Source organism: Aphelocoma coerulescens, assembly GCF_041296385.1.
Source record: "Aphelocoma coerulescens isolate FSJ_1873_10779 chromosome Z unlocalized genomic scaffold, UR_Acoe_1.0 ChrZ, whole genome shotgun sequence".
Classification (NCBI taxonomy): domain Eukaryota; kingdom Metazoa; phylum Chordata; class Aves; order Passeriformes; family Corvidae; genus Aphelocoma; species Aphelocoma coerulescens.
In genome coordinates this window covers 65,166,444-65,193,247 of record NW_027184085.1, presented here as the reverse complement: position 1 = coordinate 65,193,247, position 26,804 = coordinate 65,166,444, and the positions used below count along the sequence as shown (strand labels likewise).

The 26,804-nt window shown below is 34.4% G+C and overlaps 1 protein-coding gene across 1 annotated transcript in view; it reads left to right on the top strand.

The window, feature by feature from the left end:
• Positions 1 to 26,804, top strand: part of ADGRV1 (adhesion G protein-coupled receptor V1) — a 264,867-nt gene that overhangs the window by 43,718 nt on the left and 194,345 nt on the right. The window contains exons 20-37 of the mRNA XM_069001528.1: positions 660 to 877; positions 1,947 to 2,690; positions 4,766 to 5,139; positions 7,141 to 7,317; positions 8,856 to 9,036; positions 9,647 to 9,849; positions 10,469 to 10,598; positions 12,067 to 12,147; positions 13,427 to 13,566; positions 13,980 to 14,589; positions 15,514 to 15,729; positions 17,083 to 17,298; positions 18,129 to 18,373; positions 18,570 to 18,751; positions 19,522 to 20,333; positions 21,560 to 21,769; positions 26,076 to 26,206; positions 26,476 to 26,575. Coding sequence (XP_068857629.1) covers positions 660 to 877; positions 1,947 to 2,690; positions 4,766 to 5,139; positions 7,141 to 7,317; positions 8,856 to 9,036; positions 9,647 to 9,849; positions 10,469 to 10,598; positions 12,067 to 12,147; positions 13,427 to 13,566; positions 13,980 to 14,589; positions 15,514 to 15,729; positions 17,083 to 17,298; positions 18,129 to 18,373; positions 18,570 to 18,751; positions 19,522 to 20,333; positions 21,560 to 21,769; positions 26,076 to 26,206; positions 26,476 to 26,575 — 4,970 coding nt within the window. The remainder of the gene's footprint in view (positions 1 to 659; positions 878 to 1,946; positions 2,691 to 4,765; positions 5,140 to 7,140; positions 7,318 to 8,855; positions 9,037 to 9,646; positions 9,850 to 10,468; positions 10,599 to 12,066; positions 12,148 to 13,426; positions 13,567 to 13,979; positions 14,590 to 15,513; positions 15,730 to 17,082; positions 17,299 to 18,128; positions 18,374 to 18,569; positions 18,752 to 19,521; positions 20,334 to 21,559; positions 21,770 to 26,075; positions 26,207 to 26,475; positions 26,576 to 26,804) is intronic.

The window sequence follows — 26,804 nt, the reverse complement described above, 5'->3', positions numbered from 1 at the left end:
CTTTTTTCTTTTTACTATGCAAACATAAGTACAGTTTTTGTATGTAAACATATTTTGTTAATAAAGGAAGGATATTATTCATTTTTTATTTATAATGCCTTTTTGAAATTGGTGAAACTATGTTACCAGATAGCCATGCAAACAAATAAAAGCTTTTTTTTTTATTTATTGCATTCTTAATACGGAATAATCACAGATTTGTAAAAGACCTTGTATATAACCCAAATTAAATACCACTGTAAAAAAATTCAAGGAGCCATGATAATTATAGGCAAAACTGTACTTAAATGCATTCTCTTTCTTCTCTAAGAGTAGCCAACTATCTCCATTTTTAGTGTTCATTTGCTGAACTATACATTCATTTTAATTAAAAAGCAGAAGTGCAAGACAAAGTGATTTTCATCTTAACAGTACTATTTTGCAGGTACTTTCATTGATTACTTTCTTTCTAAGCTATCTGTGGTATACCTAGGTGTGAAATTGCAGGCCCTCTAAGAGGGTTGTATTATCATTCATGGTTCTATTTGTTATTTGTGGTTATTTAGAACAATATATATTATTTCCCACAGTAAGGATGATTAGTGCACATTTTCCATTGTTAATGGAGAATGCTGATGCATACCTGCCAGAATATTCACTCTTTCTGTATCTCTGAACAGGATTTTGAGACATAGAGGACACTTTGGGAATGTCTCATTAACCTGGCAGCTGTTTCATAATGGCTCTACACTGAAGGCAGGAGAAGAGTTCTATGAAACTGGTGGGACTGTGTACTTCATGGACGGTGAAGGATCAAAGCCGATAGTGCTCCATGCTCTTTCAGATAAAATTCCTGAATTCAATGAATTTTACATTTTAAAGTTGGTGAATGTTTCAGGTACTGTCTTCCGTATAACCATTCCCTTTCTATCCGGTAGAAAATAATTATTGTATTTAATCAGTCAAAAAGAAAACAATCCTTGAAAGACCTTTGTCTTGAATCAGGTCATCCTATACTTTTCTGGTGAGATTTTAGGTTCTGTTTTTCATTTATTCTTTAATTTAGGTATATGAACACAGTTTTGGAATCTGGACTTTAAAAAGGATGCCTTTTATTGATTTCAGAGGTGTAGAGCTTTGTGTAGAGCTGAAAAAATGAAGGTATTAAAGGTTATGCATATCTACCATACTGGATATTGGCTGGCTTGTTTGCTTTTTTCTAGAAATTTCTGTAAAATACAAATAGTTACCACTTCGTATCACTTAAATTACAACTGCTACAGGCCTGCTACTGAGTAGAGTTCCAAATCTGCTGGACTCCTTCCACCTCAGTACTATTTATGGTCTTCTGTGCCGAGATACAACTGAAAATATGTTGACATTTCCGTAAGTGAAATCCATATGCATGTACAGAAGATTTCCTACTTAGTGGTGCATGGTGGCTCTACATTCACACCATGGTCTTCATGTCATGAATTCTTACTGTGGAGAAGTAGGTGGCTAATGGCAGGACTTAGGAGCAGTTTTAACACACACCTAGTTACTGATTTTGCAGGGTAATCTCTGCTTATTTAAAGGCAATGAACCATGTTGCCATTTCATATTTGTGTAAATCTTAAAGTAAAATGAGAACTGATTTTGACCCCATGTTTTTCAAATGAAACAAAAACAGCCTCTCTCATCACTAATTCAGAAAATCTGGAGCTTATCTTGTTTTAGCTGAAGGACAGTTATATTTTGCAGTTGAAAAATAACGTGACTTATTTTCTGTGAAAATGTTCTCTATCATGTTTTAAAATCAATACGGTTAAATTATGTTAATCCTAAACTGGAGATATTTTTAAGAATTTAGAGACTCTTTAAAGAAGATTTAGTCCTATTTAAAAAGGTATTTTGTTTAAACTTTTTAAAATACTTAGTAACTTTTTTCAGACCAGTAACTTTTACTCTTAACTTCCATTACATAGGTGGGTCTCCTGGTCCTGGTGGGCAGTTGTCTGAAACGAGTCTTGCTGTAACCGTGATGATCCCTTTCAATGACGACCCTTTTGGAGTCTTCGTTTTAGATCCAGAGAGTCAGGACAGAGAGATAGTAGAAGATGTTCTTTCTGAAGATGATCTTTCCTGTATTACAGACTTCACCATCTGGAGAAAACAAGGCACTTTTGGGGTTGTCCGTTTAGGTTGGGAAATACTGTCCAGTACGTTTCAAGCTGGATTACCATCAATGGTAGACTTCTTGTTGCTGGGATCATTTCCAAGTTCGGTACAATCCCAGCCCCACATGAGACGCCATCACAGTGGAACAGATGCTTTGTATTTCAGTGGAAAAGAGGATGCATTTGGAATTATTGGTCTGGAATACCCATACAATGGAAATACTGCAGTAAATAATTTTACATTTTCAGCATGGTTAATTCCTAATGTCAATACTGACGGTTATATAGTTGAAAAGGATGATGGTAATGGGACCTTATATTATGGCGTGAAAATCCAAACAAATGATTCTCATGTTTCTGTAGTGCTTCATTATACAGCGTCAGGATCCAATATGACATACATAGCCAAAGCAGCAGTCCTAAAATATCTGGATGAAAGTACTTGGATTCATGTTCTGATTACTCTGGATGAAAGTATAATTGAATTTTACATGGATGGAATTTCAGTACCAGGAGGAATTAAGAGCCTTAAAGGAGAAGCAATTGCTGATGGTGAGGCAATAGGTGATATTATTTTTCTTCATATGTAAAGTTCTGCAAAATATAAAGAGTCTAGCTCCTTGAAAGATGTATGCAAGATTCTGAAATTATTATATCTGATTGGTTAGTTAAAAGGAATGCGTAGAAAATTCTGGGGATTTTCAAAAACTTTGTAAATGAAACTAAGAGCTGGGAAGTTTTCAAACAGCATCAGAACTGTAAGAGAGCTTGGATTGCAATAATTTGAAAATAATAATAATTATATTTCTATATGTATGCGTATCATGTATATACATAGTTACATATATTTCTAATTGATAATTTTCATTAGATTTACAGTACTGTGGCTAAGAAAGAATGTTTTTCCTCTCAATTTCTGAAACAAAATACAATAATGTTTTTGATTCTAGTTGTGTATTATATTACAGCTAGGCCAATATTTTGTAAGCAATAGAATTTTTCAGGGTTTAGATTTACTTAAGCATGTATTTACATGATATATGAAAATTTTTCCCATACATTTAATGACGTTCCAAATAAAATTAGCATGTATACTTCAGTTCTTCTAACTCAGTATTCCTGGATGTGGCTTTAGTCATGCATAACCATTACGGACTTTTACATTCAACTAGCATAGCAGTGAGCATCACAATAATTCCTTTATAAAGTCAGGTGTTGTATGGTGGAAATACATTTACATTTGCTCTTTCTTTTGCAGTTCCTCACTCTTCCATGTGCTTTTTTATTTCATAGCAGTAATCTCCATCCTTTTCCTTTCTTTCTCTCCCCGTCAGTTTCACAGGTTTTATTTCATGGGGTTAGGCAATGAATGATTATCAAATTCTTGAATACAATCTCCTCTGTAATCAAAGAAGGAAAATTATAAAAACATAGGGTAATGTTAAATTCATATACATCTACATGTATATATGTGCAGAAACATAAAGTGAGCATAAAGAGGAGACTTCATTAATTCTGGAGTGTAGGATTTTATTTCTCCCTTTAATTTCCTGGTAGTTGAAGTCTAAGAAATTTAACCTCTGTAAAAAAGTAGTTCCTCTGCAACAAAGTAGTGCCCCTGTAATTAATAACTGCCATCAGACGTGCAGTACTGTAGCTGACAAAGGATTATTTTCCCCCTCGGTTTCTAAAACAAAGATGTGTGAAATGCAGTAAGGCTTTTGTTGCTAGAAGGATATGTCTGAATATTTGCAAATTTTCCATATTAATGGAGATGATGTGTGCTCACTCTGGAGATACTACAAGTATAAGCTAAGAATTTAATCTCTTTCCATTTAAAGTTGGATGCTATGGTGAGTACACTAGTCTGGCTTTTCTCACCATCCTCTGCCTTGTGTCTTGGGACCATTAGCAGTTGCTGTGGTTGCTTATTTCTAGAAGTGACACTCAGTGGCACATTTCCTTCCAAAATCAGAAAACCGCTGAAGAGATATGTTCAATGTGTTTTAGAGTGATAGGAATGAGTATGAGCTACCAGCTCAGTATATTTGTGAAAAAGGGAACTGTCATCCTCTGAGTTGCTGAGTAGGATAATTGTTTGGAGAGAAAGAAATGTTAAAGCATTTGTAAAAAGTGCTTGGAATTTGGTGTACATTTCTGAAGCCCCTCTTCCTGTGCATTAGGGTACAAGCATGTCCAGTGTGGCTAATAGTCTGATAACAAGAATGGATTCACTGTCCTAGCAGAGGGATACAAAATGGGCAAAGCAAGTGTTTGGCAAAACAAAAGTGAGAAGGGCTACAGCTGGGCTCTGCACATTTTTAATGGAACAAGAGAAGTTTTGAAGATTCATTAAGATAAGGGATGATGACAATGTTCAGATAGAGTTAGTAGGATGAAAAACAGGAACGGTCTAGGAAGGAATTATTTCACCTGTGATGATCTACCTGTAACACTGAGATGAGGCTTGAGGAAACTCCCTGTCTGCATTTCAAGATCAATATGATTACTAATCCAGGGACAGTAAACAATTTACCATAGATTTTTAATAGTTATGTATATTACCTATTTTGAAAAAAAAAAAACCCAAAACAATGGCGTGAGAAAAATTCTGATTTTCTTCTCAGGTCCAGGAATTGTGAGAATTGGAGCAGGAGTCAATGGAAACAGCAGGTACATGGGTCTAATGCAGGATGTAAGGCTTTATGAGAGAAAACTGACACAAGCAGAGATCTATGAACTCCATGCAGCTCCTGCAAAGAGTGACGTACACCCTGTCTCTGGGTATTTGGAGTATCGGCAGGGAGAAACCAATAAATCATTCATTGTGTCTGCAAAGGATGACAAAGAGGAAGAAGGAGAGGAGTTATTCATCCTAAAGCTCGTTTCTGTGTGTGGTGGAGCTCGAATTTCACAAGAAAACACAACAGCAAGGTTAAGAATACAGAAAAGTGATAATGCTAATGGTTTATTTGGTTTCACTGGAGCATGTATTCCTGAGGTAAGATGTTCATAAGGAAAACTAGAGGAGAAATTTTAGACACAACCAAACTAATGGCAAGGCTAACTAACATTTGAAGGGCCTTGATTCCACATGGTTAGTTTTTGTAGTTAAGCAAAGTTTTCTAGAATTTGGAATTGAATTGTGTAAGTTCTGTTAATACAGCCTCAGTTACACTGGCATTTGCAATATCACTTTTTTTTAAATACCCCCAAATTATTTTTATTAAGAAAATTTATTTTATTACATAAACTGAAGACTAAGGCCTAAATTTTCCTAGAACAATTTTTTTCCTGTACTTCTGTAACTTCTGAGACTGTAACCTGATGTCATCTTGGAGAGAGTTCATTTTCTTCTTAGTACCTGATACAGCTGTGTTCTGGATTCAGGATGAGAATAATGTTGATGATAGCACAAGGATTGTTTGCTTGTTGCTAAGTCAGGCTTCCCCTGAGTCAAAGACTTTTCTGTGTCTCATGCTCTCCTAGTGAGGAGCTGCTCAAAAAGCTGGGAAGGAGCATGTCCAGGACAGCTGACCTGAACTGGCCAAAGGAACATTCCATACCATAGAATGTCATATCCAGTATATAAATTGTGGGAGTTACCTGGAAGGGAGTTGGTCATTGTTTAGAAATGGGCTGGGTATTGGTCAGCATGTGGTGAACATTGTGCTGCGCAGCACTTGTTTCTCCTGGGTTCTATTACAGCCTCTCCCTCCCTTATAATTAAATCATCATTATCGTCATCATATTTGATATGAATTTAATTGATACTGGCTGGAAGCTGCTGTTTTTAAACATTAAATTTTCTATGGTGGGTGGCCACCAAATATACAGTATGTGAACTTTAATCTTCTCTTGAGAGGATTGAAATAAACATAATTAATTTGTAGCTTTTTAATCATTATGAGGGAGAAAGACATGATACCTATTTCTATTATTACTAGATTATTTCGGAAAACAAATTGCATACTGCTTTCCAATTTGGAACTCTTATGACCGCTTAAGTAGATCCTTTCTAACTGAAGTCCTTGTGTTTGAAGTGTGATGTGTTTGAAGGCAACCATCTTGCCTGAGTGATGCTAGTTTTCAGTTTGGTTCAGTTTGCTTTCCAGGTGCCTACCATCTTGAATCATAATAGATTACAGTTTCAAATGCCACTGATAATTCTGTGATACCACAGATCAGCAGCCAACCATGAAGCAAAATTAAAAATTTATACGGCATGTTAATTGTTTCTCCTTTGTCTTACAGTGTTGTTTTATCAGTAGTTTAATTTCCTTGTATCCTTACCTATCTGTTAAGCAGCTGAAGGCACATTCAGTATCTACACTGTGTTATACAGAAGCTCTGAAATTTATCTAATGCTTAAGATAGCTTTACCCTTGCTGATAATTTTCAAATGAAATTATTTTCTATTTTAGTTTGATGATCATAATTTTTTAATATACTTGGCCAGTATCAATAGCTGATTTGTTCCAAATATGTGAAATTTTTGCTACTGAAGGCATGTTCTTTGCGAAGACAGAATTGCAAAGAGTAGTGTAGCACAAAAAAAGTTTTTCAGTTTTTCCTGAATGATGATAGTATAGTTTAATTTAAATGTATCTATTTTGTTCTCCATAGTGTTTTTAGTCAGGGAAAGGAGGAATACAAATCTTTCTTTAAATTAAAATTAAAATAATTGACATTAATATAAAGGCGTAGAGTCTGCTTTTGAGATACACATTTCAAACATATTGATTCTTGTTTTGTGTCCAAAAGAAACAACAGGGTACAGTTACTGGCTGACCTCAGGGAGAAGCTATTGCAATTTCCATTAAGATTGTTCCACCATCAAGTTCAGTTTCAGCTTCCTATTTGTCTGAAAGTGCTGAAAGGAACATGACAGAAATAAAAAATTGCTGAACATTTGACTAGCATTAGAGAATTCAATCTTTTAAATTTATTCCTTTGATTTACTTTGATCCTAACAAATATGTCAATTTTTGCTTTCTTCCAGACTGCTGATGAGGGTTCCACTATATCCTGTGTCGTGGAGCGTACAAGGGGAGCCCTAGACTATGTGTATATAAATTACATTATCTCACAGGTTGATTCCAGTGGCATTAATTACTCTATTAGCGATTTTTCTAACAGCAGTGGCACTATCACATTCCTTCCTTGGCAGAGATCTAAGGTAAACCCTATCTTCCTATTAACTATTCATCCTGTCCTTTGCAAACCTGCTGGAAAACACCTTCTGAGGATGCTTGACTGGTTTTCATACTAAACAGTCTTTCCTTCACATGGCTTTTATTATATTTTGTAGAGTTTTTTTCATCTGTGACATCTAACAAGTGATAGGATAGACGTCCACATATATATCTGCGTGCATCTCACTTCAGGCGTTGCTGTGCATGCATGAATGCTTAAATGCACCTAATGCATAAGATATGTTTACATATATGTATATATTAAATCTATGTCTATCTATATGTATACTTCAGGTATAGGTAGTCCTGAGCAGCTTGACTAGTGGATCTAGTGACTTTTGAAATTGGAATATGATCAGGTTTTGATCTGAGTTTTGGAGCTCAGTTTTGTCTCCACAACAATTAAATAGACAGCAGTCAACTTCAGTGCTGTAATCAAGTGTCTTTCAGCTGTTTGCCACATTCTGTCTCTTTTGATTAATCTGTTTCTGTGAATTTGATCCCAACCCACAGCACAGGAATTTTACATTCATCTGAAGAAGAGATGTGGGACTACAATACTGTAGGAAGTTAATATGTGTTTTCTGTGAGTGTTTGTTAAATGGAAAGGGGGGATTGAGAGTAGAAAACACTGTCTTTAATTTCACGTCTATCATTCTGCTGAGGTCAGTACAGACTGAGTGAAACCTACTGACATAATTTGTAAAGATCCCAGTGACCCCACTAGAACTGTGGATCTGGTCCCAGTTAATGTAATTGATTACAGCTTGGCAAAAACATGTGATTTTGAAAAATAGTATGCTCCTGAGTTTATTCAGCTTTAATTCTCTATTGAAACATATTATGGCATTACATATAGTCATTTAAAGTAAAATTTGCCTAGTTATTCCAGTCTGACAGCATGGTTGAGGCCTGACTTATTTTACATAATGGCAGAAAAGACCTTGCTCCATTGCTGTATGGTCTAATATACAGTCTGCATGCAGAGGACCTAATGGTCATGGCCCTAAGAAACAGTCTGGGAGCAGTTGCTCATCAGGTGAAAAATCTTAAGAGAATTTCCATTGACTTTTGTAAACTATTCATTCCCATGTCTCTAAATATGATCAGCTACCTAAACGTTTTTTCCTATATGTTTGTCATATATTATCACTATATATAGAAAGCTGGAATTGTCTGAGATTAATATATTAGCCTATGCAGAGCAGATTATGTTGCGTGATAGTATGATCTGTAATCTCAAGTGTCAGGTGGCATAAAAAGCTCACTTCACTTGCTCTCTAAATTAGATTAAACACTGTAATGTCTCTGGAAGCTTGGTAAAGGTGTTTTTGGAATGGTTGTTCTAAACTTATTATCCTAGAAGTTAGGTTAAATTACATGGAGAGCAAAAATATTCTCTACATTACTTTCTGAACTCACAGTGGATATAACTGATTGACTGAAAAATTAATTGTTTAATGGGCCATAAACGGATGTATGTTGCATAGTTTGATTTCTCCATGATTTGGTCCTTCTCTAGGTCTTAAATTTGCATGTTATTGATGATGACATTCCGGAGCTAAATGAATATTTCCGTGTGACATTAGTCTCTGCAGTATCTGGAGATGGAAAACTAGGTTCAACTCCTACCAGTGGAGCAAGTATAGATCCAGAAAAGGAAACTACTGATATCAGCATTAAAGCCAGTGACCACCCATATGGTAACAATGATAACAGTCTTATTGAATATTTATGTATACTTCTAGCTCAAGAGGTAAAAATTTGCCTTGCTTAGATAGATGAGAAAGCAATGCTAAGTATTACACTTTATCTAACTTGAGATTAATTAATGATATTTAGACAAGAATGAAAGCCAAATTACTTACTCTTGAGAATACTATAAAAAAGGCATTAAAACTGCCTGGACCAAACGTGTGATCATCCCCTTTTGCAAGCAAACAAAATTGCATGTTGTTGATTTTATGCCAGTTTTTGTGAAATGAGAATTCCTAATGGAGAGGGACATTTAAGCATGCTTATTATTATACCAATAAGTACCCATTATTATGACATATTTGGGTTCTTTTGGGAAGAGTTGAATTCATTCTTGTGATATGTTTTTTTAAGACTGTCATGAATATCAGTGAGATAGGGAATGATACACAGCACATTCCTGGAAATAGCGTGATTGAGTCCTAACAGCATATTAATATTTCTAAAAAATTTCGTAAACATTAAATATAGATATTTTAAATATTTTTGTTTCAATTTTTTATTATTAATTTGAATTTGGTATGAGAAGCCATGTAAATAGTAATTTTTGTCTTTCAGGTCTGCTGCAGTTTTCGGTGGGGCCACCTCCTCAGCCCAGTGATGAAATGATTCTGCCAGCCTCTTCTGTGCCCCATATCACTGTTAAAGAAGAAGTTGGACACATCAGATTATTGGTAGTTCGTGCACAAGGGCTTCTTGGAACAGTTATTACGGAATACAGGACAGTGCCACTTACAGCTTTCAGTCCTAAGGATTATCAGGTATGGCCATTGCCAAGGTGTGTAATTATTTTAGAGCTATTTGTCTTGGAAATAGCCATAGTTAGAATCTTTTATCTTAGCCTTAGCTGTGATACTTTTCACAGAAACAGTTTGTTTTATATGGTGTGATAGATAAATGCATAGTACTCACTGTAAAAATATAAATTGCTATGTGCCTTTTGCCTCCTTTCTGTGCAGCATCTTGTGTTTCCTAGGAAAAGCCTCTGAATTTTATTTTGATATCTTTAAGAAAATTGTCAGTGCAGCAAGAATGGAAGTACATCAGACTTTATATGAGCATACAGGTGCATGTACAGGTGAAGATTATATTTGTATGCATTAGGATTTGTACAAATTCAACAACATAGCTTATATGTATCTGTGTTTGCTTGTTAAACTGCTGATTGTGCAGAAAAATGTAGATAAATGAAGATGCTCATAAGTCAGTGAATTTAGATTGCTATTTGTTATAACAAAGACTCAGCAGATTTTTTTAAAGCTAAAATGAAGAAAAGTAGGTGTTTTGACAAAGACAAAAAGAATTGAGGTTGAATTTCTTTTTTCATTTGGATGAAAGCACTAAACTTGAACAAAAATGTAAAGACCTGTCGTATTTCAGGCTGTTGGGGGCTCAATGGAATTTCAGCCTGGAGAAAGATACAAGTACATTACTGTTAACATCACTGACAATTCTATTCCTGAACTAGAAAAAACTTTTAAAGTGGAGCTGTTGAACCCAGAGGGAGGAGGTAAGGCACATACATTAATCCACTGGTTGTATTTTTATGATCTTTACTCATCCCTTAAAATCTAACCTGGTGAACTATTTCCATGTTATTTCTAAAGACACACCCTCCACACAGCAGCAATTCTTTTCAGAAAAGAACTGTCTTTCAGATGTTTTGTTAATCACTGCTGTAAACTACCAGATCTCAAAGAAAGTATATTACTACCATGCATTAGGTCATTAAAAGGCAATTTCTGCTTTTTAAATTACATAATTTCATAGTTGGTAGAGAAAATTAAAGTAATATAAAAAAAAAAAATTCTTTTTTTCTTTAAAGTTGCCAATATTTAAGGTTTAACAACCAAAGGTGTGCTTTTTATCTACCACTTGAGTGAAATTGGAGACATTCCAATAAACTAGTTTATAACTGATTCAGCTGGATTATAGATTGAGAAAATTGTGGGTTTTGAGATGTTTGGAGAGTTTAGCTGAGTTGGAGAGCTAGCTAGAAGCTAGTATAAATCCTGCTGTGAGATGTTAGTCTTACAACTGTTGGCAAGCATCAGTGCACCTGCTGCATAAAATCACTTCTGCCTTACGGAATTTATTTCCTTTGCAAAATATTTTTAAGGGAGATTACAAGGCTGGTTGGAGGAAAAGAAGTAATTCAAAATATTGAGAGCCATAAAGTGTCTTTTTAACTGATACTATTTTTCTAAGCAATTCAGAATTGTAAGTGTGATGCCTTCTGGAAAGTTGGATCATACTAACTTGAATGTCTGTGCTGCAACGTGGCACTATGGTGCTATGCTAGGATTCTTTTGATAAAAATTTCAGAGCTTTCATGCATGTGGAATTTTTAGTAAGTAGTTAAAGTTTAGTTAAAGTAGTAAGTTTAGTTAAATGTACTTTTCTGTTTGAATTTTTTTGGTTAGAAAACTTACAACTAACTTCAGTAATTTACTAGAGGTAGATACCCTCTGAACATAATCTTTTTGAGCTTTCTAACACCATTGTAAGCACAAAACTTAAGGTAAAGGCTCCATCAGTTAAGCTGTCATTTTTTTCAATTTTCTTACACAAGGTATTGATTTATGAGAAAATACTAGAATAAGAGAGTTTGATAGGGTCTAGCTAATGCTTCCCTCTACCCCTGCCCCATTTCTAATTTCTCCATTAGGATTGAGAAAGAGGGAACATAGAAGGAATGGAAAAAAAAAAAAAAAAAGATAAAAGAAAGTTGTATGTGTTTTCTTGCCTTCTGACTTCCTTTTGCTGTTTCCAATGCAATGAAGTAAACAAGAGGTGGCCAATTCAATATTTTTTTCTGGCTTTTATTAGGAAATCTGGATAGTTTTTGAAAATTGGCACTTTCCTAGAATACGTCTCTCTCTTTTTGTGTTGTCCAGAAATGTTTAAATTACTTTCTGCTTTCCCTTTATTTGTAAATGTATATATGTGTATATATATGTATGTCTGTCATCTTAAAGTTGCTGAGCTCTTTAGAAATGATGGAAGTGGTAGTGGTGATGGAAACATGGATTTCTTCCTTTCAAATGTCCCTCAACATGGTAAGCTTTTTTGATTAATCCTATATTTTATTTATAATTGTAATAGCTGTCATAATTACTATGCTTGATGCAACTTGATGCAGCTTGTCATAATGTTTCTTTACATGCAGTTAGAGCTTATTAATTTAGATTTATCATAGAGTTCTGTCAAAAACATTCTTTTCCATTTTAATATAGGGGTAATTTCACTAGCAGTCAGTGTTTAGTGTAAAGCAGAGAACAACAGGTTCTTATGTCATCAAAATTATATTGTTGTAAAACACAACAATATAATAATTGCAGAATTAAAGTTTACAAATTTATCATTGTCTGAACATTGTCAAATTTTCCTGGGAGAAAAAAAGCAAAGGGACTTTTTAAATTGAGGGTAATTTTCAAACTACCTGATTGTATGCTTTGATACGTTCTATGTATAATTTTGATCCCTTCATGGCAAAAATACTCTTAAAAGAAAGTAAGTTCTGTTAGATTTTTAATGAAATAGTCTGACTGTTTTTCATTTTTCCTCTTTCATTTCTTCAAATTTCTGTTTATGTCATGACATGCGGAACACAATAATAATTTCATATTGATAAAAAATATCAAGTGAAGAAATAACATAGAATATATGGGAAAACCCTATGCATATAGGACTTCAAATTAAAACCTACAGATGTAAAAATGTGATATGAGCACCCATTATGCCAATAGAGTAATTTTTTTGTTTGTTTTTGTTTTTATTTTATTTGACATTCTATTTCCCTTTTTACTTGTTTCCAGAAATGTTCTTTTTCTCTCTGAGCAGCAAGTTACGTCACCTAAGACAATCTCTTTAGAAGTAGGATTTACTTCACTTGATAGTGGTTTTTTGGTTTTGTTTGGGGTTTTTTTTTGTTTTTTTTTTTTTGTCTTTCATTCCAGCTTATGTTAGGATGAGACCTGCATTCATCTCGTCTTTCTGCTTACACTATGGTTGACTATGTAGCTCCTCACTGTCCTAAATGCTGCTGCATTTTCATTCATTAAACCTGTAATTTTATTTTGGTTCCTCCCTTAAAATAATATTTGTTTTTGTCGGATAGTTCCATAGAAGGACTGACAGGACTGGCTTACTGAAAGTCCATTCCTTTTCCATACAGTTACCATGCATTTAAGAAAAGAAAAAACCAAAGACAAACAGCATGGATACTTCAGTTATACTCTCTTTTGTATTTCTGTAGCATATTTCTTTAGCTGTTTTCTTTCATGTAAGAAAACATGCTAGATAAAAATAACCCTTTTTGGAACTTGCATTTAACAGCTAGCTTGGGAATTGCATCCCACATCCTTGTGACTATTGAGGCTTCTGATGATGCTCATGGTGTGTTTGAGTTCAGTGCTGAGTCCCTCTTGGTGAATGGAACTGAGCCCGAAGATGGAGATAGCAATGTTGTGCTGCAGGTTAGAAAGCTTTGAGTCTCATATTGCTGCATTGTATTCTTCTATCTGTATTTACTGGTGTTCCATGATGCTTTTATCATTAGTCTGTGGGGTTTGTAACAACTTTGTCATGAATATTTCTTTTTCCAGCCATGCAGTGTTTGCTAATGTATATTATTCAGCTTGTAACTAAAATAATAATAATATCCAAAAACTTTAAATCTTCTACTTGTTTAGAATCAAGGGACTACTATCTTAAAATAACTTGATAACACAAGTTCAGCAGAGCTAAGATAATAAAAATTGCATGTTTTTAAAACACAGACATATCTTTAACTCATCATGTTTTTGTCTTTGCTTAATTGCATTTCACACTTCTATGTTTTTCTTTCTTATAGAACAAAAATATGTACATCTTTATATGTTTTACTTAGGTTGTGAGAACTCACGGAGCCTTATCTCAGGTGACATTGTATTGGATCATAATCTGCGATTTTACCAACGACCTGATCTCTACAGATGGGAGTGTAACATTTGATGTTGGCCAAGCGAGAACAAATATTACAATACAGGTTTCTCCTGATGATGTTCCCGAATTAGATAAGATGTTTTCAGTTTTGATCATCAATGTCTCCCACGGTCGTCTTGGTTATCATACTAATGCAACGTTAACTATTTTAGCAAATGATGATCCGTATGGAGTCTTCATCTTTTCTGAGCAAAACAGACCAATAAAAGTTGATGAAGAAACAAAAAATGTGTCTCTAACAGTTATAAGATGTGGTGGTCTCCTTGGTACAGTAATGGTGAAATACAGAACTATTGGTGATGAGGAAAAGTCGCCCTTTCTTCCACATGATGTTGTCAGAGCAATAGAGGGAAAAGACTATATACCTATTACAGGTTATGTGATCTTCGCAACCAATGAAAGTGAGGCCACAATATCCTTGCCTATTTTGGATGATGATGATCCAGAGAGGTCAGAATCTGTTTTTGTTGAGCTAAGCGGTATTGCTTTGATCAAGAAAGTTCAGGATCGGCCAAGTAAGTGTCTTAGATAAAACCTATAATTTAACTATAAAGATCAAAATTTATATGTAACAGGAGAAAATGCAGCAAGATAAATGAAAGACTCTTTACCTCTACCAAACTTATATAGTTAAGATATCTCTGAGTTACCTGACTTGTGCCTGTTGGCATTTATTTCCTTTGGCACAGTACTTTATTGGAAATGCATGAGTATTTATTTATCCCTTTTGCATTGTCTTATCCAAAGTCTTTCAGGCCAAATATGTTACAGTTTTTGGTTTTGCACTAATACCTGCTCATTTAGCACTATTTCTGAAAGTTCAGTAGTAGGAAATAATTAAGCTAGTTTCTCATATTAAAATACAAAGAAGTCTTATTAAAAAAAAGGGATGTAGAATTAGTGACATGCTGCTTTCTTAGTGCTGACAATTTTTACTTCATTTCTCATTCAGATAAATTCATGTCATTACAGCCTGATTTGTGCTTCAAAGATTCAAGGCATGTTTAATTGCTGCCCTTTCCCCCAGATTAAGGGGTAACTTCAAATATAATTCTACTTGGAGTTGAAATCTTACTTATATTTCATCATATCAAGAGTAAAACTGAAATTATTCTGAACTGTATTGATCTTACTATTAGCCTTATGGATAAATAAATAGATATATAGATAAATTCACAGTACCTCATTTTAAAAAAAATATTCCTTGTGTGCTCTACAGTATCGTAGAATAATGTTACTAAAAATTCAGATTTTCTGCCAGAATGTAATTCAAACACATGTATTTTGATATGGTTTGTAGTTATGCTTTGTCCAATTGTAAAAAAGATAATTTTCATGAAAACTAGAGACAGCTAAACTCACATGTATGTCTATGAACTCTATAGCCATGAACAGTAAGCATTTCAGGCACCCCTCACTAAGTTTTCTTTATATTTCAGTTATAAATTCTCCTCGACTTGGCTTAGTGGGTGAGACAATAGCTCATGTGATTATCAATGCCAATGATGATGCTTTTGGAACACTTCAGCTTTCAGCTTCAGCTGTGCGTGTTGCTGAAAATTATGTTGGACCAATCATTAATGTGACCAGAACTGGGGGAATATTTTCAGATGTTTCTGTGAAATTTAAAGCTATGCCAATAACTGCAACAGCTGGTAAGAAAGCAAAATAGCAGAAGTATGCAGTCTGTGTTAAAGCTGAAACACACAAGTGTTACATATTTAACACTGGTTTGAATATATATATATATATTCAAATATATATACTTATATTTATATACTTACATATATAACCAGTTATATATATATTTATTCAAATATATAAAACAGTTTAATGTATATTCAAACCTATTATATTACAAGTATGAAATATAAAGTAGTAAGTTATTGATTGTGCTTAGCAAATATGAATCCAACACCTAGGGGAAAGTTTACACATCATCACTGGATAATCTAAAAGTGAAATGAGGGAAGGAATTGAGGTGTTTGTTTACTTAGTAGCACACCGCAATTTAAATGCCCCTTCCCACCCCCCGCCCCCGAAATACCGTAGCAGTATTATGTAATAATGATTTAATCCCATGTAAATATTTAAACCCATCATGTACTGCTTGGTTGAGCTTATTGAAGAGGAAATGAGATCTGGGGACTCAGCTGTAAAACAAACAGGGAAAAATCAATCAAAACCCAAGGAGACTTGTACTTCTGAAAATGGAATGTAAACTTCTCCAGTTGGTCCCTGCTGTAGAGAAGGTGCATAAAGAAACGAGAAAAACTATGAACTCTGCAGGTTCAAAACCACTTAGGCAGTTATAAATTGAGTGCACTGTATTTCAGCTATGTCCAAATTGAATAGGTGGATGGTACATGCTCTGAGAACTTTTAATTTTTATGTAACAGATTGTTATAAATTAAATATGTAGCTAGATTTATATCAGAGTATGCTTTCAATTAGTTTCTGAAGCAGAGCTGTGATCTAATGCATCACAGATGTTCCTGTGATACAGGAACAGTTCCTAGACAGTTGAGACAAAGTTGAGACAAGTTTGCCTAAAATGAGGTTGACACACAAAATATGCCCTTTACTGAAATCTACTTTGACAAGGTGCTTCTGCTCATTTTTATCTATTTGAAAGACGGACAGCAATTATAAATCAAAGACAGAAACATCTTGGTAGTGTGGCCTTGTAAACAGCAGACAATAATATACCTTTTGTAACTACCTTTTGGTCTAGCAGTGCTAATCTGTTTTGGTCAAACCAAGTTTTGCTTTGATCCATCCAGACATCTAAAAGGCAATGGAAAGTAAAAAAAAAAAAAAAAAGCAAACAAACCTTTTGTTGTGTGTGGGTCTAAAGATAAAGGAAAAGGTCCCATAAAAACACAGAGGAATGCACGTATAAGCAAAGAGAAGATGGGTATTACTGATAATGTTCACCACACTGAACCATAAATCATTGATGTTATCTATGTTTTTTTTGCTTTGGGCTTTTTCATCTACAAATCTAGGTGAGGACTACAGTGTAGCTTCATCAGATGTTGTCTTATTAGAAGGGGAAACAAGTAAAGCTGTGCCAATTTATATAATTAATGACATCAATCCTGAAGTTGAGGAGTCATTTTATGTTCAGCTGCTGAACCAAACAACAGGAGGAGCCTTACTTGGAACTTTGACGCGGGCAATCATAACTATTGAGGCTTCTGATGACCCATTTGGATCCTTTGGTAAAGGAGTGCATATTTTCTTTCTTCTGCTAACATTTTTTCTGGGGATTTGTGGGGGAGCTGCTACTTGGCAACTGGGTAAAAACATTCAGAAGCAGAAGTGTGGGTGTAGAGAGTAAAGGAAAAGATAAGGTAAACTGAATTAAAGATAAGATAAACTGAATTAAAACATATAATAAAGGAGTAATGGCCTTAATATAACAAAAGGCCTTAATATAACAAAAGGATTGAGCCTCTTGGAGGCTCTGATCCGTGGCACCAAGCAGTAGAACAAGAGGCAACAGACAGAAACTGATGCCCAGGAAGTTCACCTGAGGGTGAGGAAGACCTTCTTTACTGTGCAGGTGATGGTGCAGGTTGAACTGGTTGCCCAGAGAGGTTGTGAAGTCTCCTTCAGTGGAAACGTCCAGGAACTGTCTGGACACACTCCTGTGCCATGTGCTCTGGGATGACCCTACTCGAGCAGGGAGCTTGAACCCAATGAACTACAGTGGTTCCTTCCAATCTGACCCATTCTGTGATTTCTACTTAACGTGTTCCAAGTTAAATAGTTTTGATTTATTTCGTATTCTAAGACCTTAGAAACAGTTCATGGTTAGCCTCAATGGGGAATAGACTTTTTGGATGAGGGCTTAATTTTCATGCTAATTTTCTCTGTAGATGAAAATATGAGAATTGAAAGTTTGCTTTTAGGTTTGAACCTGATTAAAAGGGATTTACCTGTGCAAGTAAATGCAATCAAATAAAATAAAACTCTGTACTTTAGGAACTGATATATTTACTTTTGGTTTTATTGTTAATGCACTACATCTCCCTATGGCGTACATCAGTTTTTCAGAATACCGAATTCACTGTGGAGGAGCCTGAATTTGGATCAGTAACCATAAATCTGCCAATAATCCGCAATGCTGGGACACTGGGTAATGTTACTGTTCAGTGGGCAGCTACCATTAATGGACATCCTGCTGATGATGACTTGAAAGTTGCCATGGGTAATATTACTTTTGCCCCTGGGGAAGCCATTCAGATGTTGCTGTTGGAAATTCTGGCTGATGATGTTCCAGAAGTAGAAGAAGTAAGTAGAGCAGTTATGCCTCTCTTGAATAGTACTAGAGTTTTAACTTGTATAAGAAATGTGTGCAGATCAAAACAAGAAATGTTATGGCAGGAAGCTGCAAGAAGTTCTGATTTTATTTTGCTTGTGATTATTTTTAGAAATGGCAAAAATTGTTTAGCTGCCTTATTTGTTTTTCTTTTTTTTTCTTTTTGAGATTGTCCATGTAGAATTAACTCAGGCCTCCAACGGTGGTGCTATCGGGTTAGATAGCATGGCAAATATTGTTATACCTGCCAATGATAATCCTTATGGCACAGTTTTCTTTCATCAATCCTCATATCGAATTCAGGAGCCACTAGAAAGAAATTTACTTGCAAATATATCAGTCAGGAGAAGGTCTGTATAATATTGACTGATTTTGAATCTCTTTTTTTTGTTGTTTTTGTTGTTTTGGTTTGGTTTGTTCTTTTGTTGTTTTTTTTTTTTTTAAATATGATTTTAAATGTCATGCTCTTGTGTAAGTACTTGCATCAATTTCCTTATCTGCCAACTCTATCTTTTTTCATATACATTGATTTTGAACTAGATGTCTTCTTGTTAGAAATGTACATAAAATACTTAAATGTAGTACACATTTGTGGTATGAATTGAGTGTACACTGTGTACTTGAAGTTTTATTTTGCCTGTTAAATTGTCAAGCCATTTAAAGCTGCAAACCAGCCTGCTCCTGTGATTGAACTGGAGGACAAAGCATATCAAATGTTGTTTGATGTAAAACAAAACTAAAAGGAGAACAAAATGAAAAGGAGAATGAAAAGGTTTTGCACATCGGAGGAATGATAATGCTAGACAGCAGAGGCTTTTTCTTCCTTGACAGATCTAGAAAGACTAAGTTAATTCCCAGAAACAAATGTCTGCAAACATGCACACTTAGCAGACTGCTACCCAAGCTATAAACAATCAAACTTGCTCTCCAAAAAAACTAATTACTCAGTTATTCTGGTACTAGCTTCAAAGGAAGTCACTTCAGTCAGCTGTTTGTAACTTTTCAGCAATTCAGAAGGGGTTAGTTAATTTTGTTCATTTTTATTCTTAACCCAGTAACATATAGAATATTAGACATGTTTTACCAGCTAACATAACATTTTTATTTTAATGTCTTTTAGTGGGGGAAGGTTCAGTCAGCTGCAAATATTTTACAGCACTTCTGAGATTGACATCATAGCTCTTGCTGTTGAGCAAGGTGAGGATATACTGGCCTATTATGAGTCTCCTGTACAAGGAATTCCTGACCAGCCATCCAAGACCAGAGTGAATGTGTCAGCAGCAAGTGACCCACTGCATGCCTGTGCAACTCAGTGCCTAAAAGAACAAGTGTGTTCAGCCTTTATATTTTCCAGTGCCTCTGAGATTCCACTCTGCCTTTGGCTGTCAACAGAGATCAGCCTATTAACTAATATGTCGGGATTGTGGACCTACAAGAAAAACATTAGCAGTACATCTACTCTGTTTAGCACACAAGCCATTGCTGGAAGTGACTATGAATCTATCACAAGACAGTGGGCCATCATGCAGGAAGGGGAAGAGTTTGCAAATCTCACAGTTACCATACTCCCTGACAGCCTGCCAGAGCTGGATGAAAAATTTGCTATATCCCTGTTGAAGGTTGAACTAATGAATATCTCAGCCAGCTTAAAAAATCAACCAACTATTGGACAGCCAAATACTTCCACAGTTATCATAATGATGAATGGGGATGCCTTTGGAGTATTTAAGATCTACAGTGTAAGTCCCAATGCAACAGAGGAAGGTCTGTATATTGAAGTAGAAGAACGCCCTCAGGCCAACGTGCAGCTAATGATACATAGGACAGAAGGCAGCCTGGGACAGGTGGCAGTGGAATGGTGTGTTGTTGGTGGAACTGCTACCCCAGACTTGGATTTTGTCGGAGTTGGTGAGATTCTGGTGTTTGCTGAAGGTGAGGCAAGGTTTTGCACTAGCTTCTCTTGTTTAAAACTAAAGACAGCACAAAACACACACACAGAGACTGAAAAAAAAAAAAAGGATGAAAAGTATAAATATTAAAGTACTTTTTAGGAAATATTGCAGTGTACATGATAAAAATAACATTTTTACTAAATAACTAAGGAATAATGTTGCTGAAATAGTTGCGGTATCAAAGATAATGAAAATGAAAATCAGGCCTAAGTGCTCTTTTGTTAATCTTCAGTCAATACAGTACTAATTTTTTATGAAAGATCTTTTTCGATTCTGAGGTTGTATTGATTTTGTAACAGAACAGGATATTTAAAAAATTTCAAAGAAGAAAAGTCTCTGGCAGGCATTACTTGAGCACTGTGCAAGATGAAAAATGTATTTTATATTTTCAAAGTCTGAGATCATTAAACAGTTGTTTTGAAAACAATTTATGGGAGTGTAGTAAAGATTCTAGTGTTCATTTAACTTGCTAATGAAGGGTTAGGAGTGATTGAAGGGTTTCCAGGAGTGATTTGGAATCTAACATGTAATTATATTAGTGTTTATAAGTTTACAAAATTTATTTTCAAAATACTTTGAAAGGCAATATAACAAAAAATATGTGTATCTGGTAAATTATGAGTATAGGTTATGCACATGCCTAGACCAACAGGATTATGTTGCAAATTGTAATGTATTATAGAGACTGGTAATTGATTTTGTTTGCTGCTTACATTGTCATTCTTTGATATTCCAGAAGACAGGTAACTAATACAATGATAGTCCACTTTATGCATTTCCTGACCCAGTAAATATATAGTCAAATTTCATGTACTTATGTCTGCATATGGTTCATCAGAAAATGTATTTACTTGGTAATTCTTTTTACAAGAATTATATTCCCCTTTTCTAATTAAAATTTGAAAGCCGGAGGACTTATAAAGCAAATAAGAATTCTAGTCATTCAGAAATTATGCTAATGTTATTAATTTCTACATGGTATATTTAATAATTTGTTAATTACATTGCCTAATACAGCTTTTCATTAGTAATTGAATAAATTTTCATAATGACATTCAATAACTTCTAGACAGATAAATAACTAAAGATTCTTCATGTCCTTTTCTATATTAGTTAATTATTTACTATTAGAATAGATGATTACATCTTTTTAAAAGGTGATTTTCATGTGAACATGTAAGTATGTATATGTTCTTCTACTTGCAGGTGAAACTAAAAAGATGGTCACACTGACCATTTTAGATGATCCAGAGCCAGAGGATAATGAAAGCATCATAATCAGCCTGGTGCATACTGAAGGAGGGAGTAGGATTCTGCCCAGTTTTGACACTGTCACAGTGGTAATCCTGGCAAGTGACAATGTGGCAGGAATCATTAGTTTCCAGACAGATGGAAGGTCTGTTATTGGTTGTGAAGGTGGGTTCTGTGTGTTGACCACACTCAGTTTAACATGACCTTCCATCTCTGTGCTTTCTGTTGATAATGATTCAGTGATTATTTCACTGTTCAGAGAATGCCAGCAAAGAATAACCACATGCTTAGCACACATTTATTTATATTTTTAACTCTTGAAAACATAGCATTTAAAGGAAATCTGTGGAAAAGACGAATAGACCATTTCCAAAACCATTTTATATTTCATCATCTGTTCTTTTCCTTTCTTTTTCTGAAGGTTGTGCCTTGCTTCTATTGGTGTTGCATTTCTAAGCTCCTTTTAGCATTTCTCATTCATTTATACCATATTCCAGAACTGTGTATAATACCCATCATATATACCAATTACTAATCTTAAAATTAATTTTAAATCATCTGGAAAATATTCCCACAGGGAAAAAAAATAGAAAAAAATCTTCCATCTTCTAAAGTTTCTCTTTATATTTTTTATGGTAGATCATTTTAGGAGTGTGACCATCTTGATGTCATCACTTAGTCGTGACTTTTGAGAGTGATCGGAGTTTGATATCTAGTGTCTACCAGTGTTTTAAGAGAGCATGTTCCAAGTTTTACCTAGGGTTTGGTACAGTTCTGCATAGGACAGTAATAATACAAAGGGTGACTACTTTTGTTAGCCTTCACTGGAATCTCAGTGTATTGTAGTTTCAAATTTACTGATGTGTAAACTGATGGGTAGAGAAAACTAACAGAACAGAAATTTGCTGTCCAGGAATATGTGCACTGAATTTTCTGTTGGAAGAAAATGTCTATCTCAAAAGAACATGGTCTGTTTTTTTCCCATAATGAAAGGACACCATAAGCTTTTGGGTTTTATTTAGGTATAGTTTGTGTTCATTCTAGTGTGCCCAGTTTCCATCCTTTATTACTCTGCATTAGCGGTTCTGATCTGCCTGACAAGCCAGCTGCAGTCTGGCAGTCTAAGAACAGTTGTTAATGAGCCCAAAAAATTAATAAAAACCATCTCATTCCCCAAGGTTACAAAGACCTTGTATACTTTCCACTGGTTAAATATTATTCATAGCATGCTGAAGCTGAAAGCTTTATTTGGAGCTGAAATACTCTGCTATATAGAGCACACATATAGTGCTATAACTGATTCCAATTCCTTTAGCGTGTGAAAAAATAATGCATTGCATTATAGCAAGAAAAAACAGCCAAACTGTTTCACTTGGATAAAAAAAGGGAATGAGCTAAGGCCTTCCTATGATTTCAGTGGTTTTATTTCACTTTCATTATCAAATTTTTTATTATGAAAGCAAACATTATCAGACATAAATCCAAATAGTGTTACCTTTTCTATTTATTATACTATTGAACAGTTTCTGTTAAGCAACTCAATATTATTTTCAAGCTCTGCGTATAATTATCCCTGTGGGGATGAAAGAGTTGAAAAACTGAAGACTGGTGAGGAAAGAGAAAAATAAGTTTGGTTTAGAATTGCTTTCGCTTAAAGACCAACCCTGCAGGTGGGAGATGTTAGAAAATAATGAGTGTGAGAAAATTCAGGTATTTGTGTTTGCTCTGGATTGTTGGCTGTCAACTGAAGAGAAATGGAATTTTCTCACAGAAGATAACAGGATGTTGTTAAAGACTTAAAAACTTTTCCCATAGACTTAGATCTCTTTGTAAAGGGGAAAGGGAGTTAAGAAGGCTGGTGAAACACAGCCTGGTGAAGGATTTGTGCATGGTCCAGGCCTTTTGATATGTAACACAGCTCTCAGACCTGGGCAGTTTTTGCCCTGCTAATATGGAATAAACTTAACAGTGTATATGTCTCTGCTTTAAGAGTTAAATAATGGAATAAATCTTTTCTTCACACTTCAGCTGTGGGTCATGGCTGTCGTGGTGTTACCTGCATATTCAGTTCACAAAATCACCATATTGAGGGCAAGGGCAGCATTTAAGTATAGGCAGAACATGCAACAGTTGTATGGCTATGGCTGAATTAGATGAAAACACACTGCAACAGCTTGAAATAAGGAACAAGAGAAGAATGGATGAGGTCCCCTTCTTCTTCTTGATAAAAGCAGAAATCTAAAGAAAGATTTAAAATGGTAAAATATTATTTAAAAAAAAGACAAAATAGTGAAATTAACCTAATAATACTTTCAATCTTCAGAACTCAATTTGTATTTGTGTTTGTATTTCTTACTGGACAGGAATAACATATATTTTGGTAAAGCTGGCTGAGCTTTACATGGGTCAGTAACTGGCTGCTGGAGGGTCTTTAATTGTGATGAATTGTACTTCATGTTTCATCTTCGTGCTTGGATTACAGTGTATCAGGATTCTGCATCATAAGGTGTTTTCCAGTCTTCAGTGAAAATTTGTTGTATTATCTAATGTTGCATTGAAATAACCTTTGTCTTAATTTTGTGTTCTGTGATGACAGTAAATTATTATTCTGTCAAATATTTATTTGTTTGCAGTGGATGTGCAAAATTCTCAAATGGGATAGAACAGATTTCAGGGCAGTAAATGATGTGACAGATTAGCCTGTAAACTGTCAGTCTGTCCTCAGATATCTGACAGTAGAAGCAGAATTCTTATGATGTCAATAAATTTTGAATTCCTTTGTTCTCTTAGAACTAGTGTAGGACAACTTAAAACAAGGCTTAACTGAAGTTAAAATGGTGAGACTGATAACATACTAATTCTAAGTATTGGAAAATTGGTGGATACAATTTTCGTATTACTTCTTCACAATTTTTTTTTTCAGTTTATTATATTAAGGTCTTTTGAAGTTTGTTCATATCTCTCTCATTGGTAGCCAATATATTGGCATTTCTCAAATATTTCCTTACAAATCAGGGAATACATCCAGAAAGTGATTGATTGTTTTCTGCCAGTTTTAGATATACAATACTGTCCTGCAATATAATATGCTAAAATAACCAGATAAGCATCCCAATTTGGTGTTCTTTAAGTTACACAATCAGTAAGAGTAGCTGTGCTGCTCAATTCTGTTTGCCATGGACTAAGAACATAACACCACATCTGCTCTTTCCCTTTCACAGATACATCTTAGTGTTTGTCAGTAGGGTGGCTTTTAAGTGTGTACATAACACATGGAATTAGTCCCAGTTTCACAAGAGCAAAAAAAATTCAGTTCAATTTATAGCAATACTAAGAAAGTAATTTTCAGTCAGTTGAGGATGGACCTAAGTTTACATGATTATTTCCAAGCACCTCAAGATTATAAATTTCTGCATATTCATGTCCTTGAAAACTAATTCCACACTGTATATGCTGGCAAACTTCCATTCTGTGAAGTGGAAAAATGCTGTTGACATACAGATGGAATACACTTATGTATTATAAATAAACATCTGTCCTCTAATGTGAATGTATTGCATAATTTTACTAATGCTACCTGCTGATCTATTTCATATTAATATAATACATTAATTTTACATGCCCATATTTAAAATATTTAATGTTACATCAAATATTTATTTTGTATAAATGTATATATGTCATATTTAATATGTCATAATTATATAAATTTTCTTAATTTTTCAAAGCTTTCTAAAGAGTTTACTCTTTAAGTGACCATTTGGCTAAATATTATAAATGTGGAAAAAATACTATAATTACTTCTTATAGATGCATATTGTCATTTGATACTTATTATCTCTGAAATTATAATTATTAAAAATTAATTTTAAATTATGAAACATCAATGTTTTGCTTCTAAATACTGTCCTTTTAAAATTATGAATTTTTATTCTTTTTCTGGATGTTTTCTAACACTGATACCATCTGTAAATTCAAAGTCACATAAATGGAACTTGCAGGTAACTACAAGCATTTTTCTGCATGCACTATGTAAAGTCACAAGGCAGTGCAGATGTTAGGAATGTGTATATTCCTTGCCAGTTAGCTGCTGTAGAAAACTCTGTGTTAAAGCTGTGTGGACAACATTTATTCAGTGTGTAGTTCACAAACAGATACTGCTCTTCTTTTTGTGCATGTTTTGACAGCAGTTATGCATATATACCAGGTTCCTTTATATTTTGATAATTCTTTCCAAGCATTAACTAAATTCAGAAAAACCCAGGAGGAAAGAGTTTAGATTTGTGGGGGTTTTGCTTCAATATTAAAAATGAAGGTGTTACATAACTACTGGAAGCTCACTATTAAAAATATTAAGGTTTTCCAAAAAAAAAATACTTCAACTGTGATTCATATTTTTGGCTTTTCATTTTAATAGTTGAATTGTAGAAGAGGAAACCCCAAAATATTGTGTTTTGTCCTTTGTTCCTAGGAGAACAATTGCAATTCCATATTGTAAGAACGGCCCCAGGACTGGGAAACGTTACTGTTGAGTGGAAGATAGTTGGACATAATGTACAACAAAATTTTGAATACTATTCTGGAATACTCTTTTTTCCTGAGGTAAGTCCATAAGAAAATCTGATGGCTTCAAGAGAGTATTGTAATTTGAAGTGAGCTGAGGAAGCAAGTATGCTTTTATAGCAGTCTTCTTTCTCTTGATGTGATTAATCTGCAGGGATATATAGTTTTATAGATACATAGATATATTAGAGTTTTCAATATTTTAACTTGACATTTCTTAAAAGTATTGTTTAAAATACATATGATAGAGTGGTATTACTTGTATTCTATACACTAATGACTAATCAGTTTATCAATAAAATTTATAGGGGATATTGAATACAACATTGTATGTTCACTTGCTGGATGACCATATTCCAGAAGAAAAAGAAGTATACCGGATCATCCTATACAACATCAAAACAGAAGGTAATGCAGAACTACAGCCTGCTATATCTGCTATATCTAAAATTGCCATTTAGTAGTGTAATATTTTTGTGTGTATTAATCCATTTTGGAAGTGTAGGACTAAGAATATTGAAAATGTTGCAAATTATGCAAAATTTATTCACATTTTACTGAAACAGGCTTGATACTTCTGTGTATATAAGTATACATATGATACAGGTGTAATAAAATAAATGGATATTTTTATCTT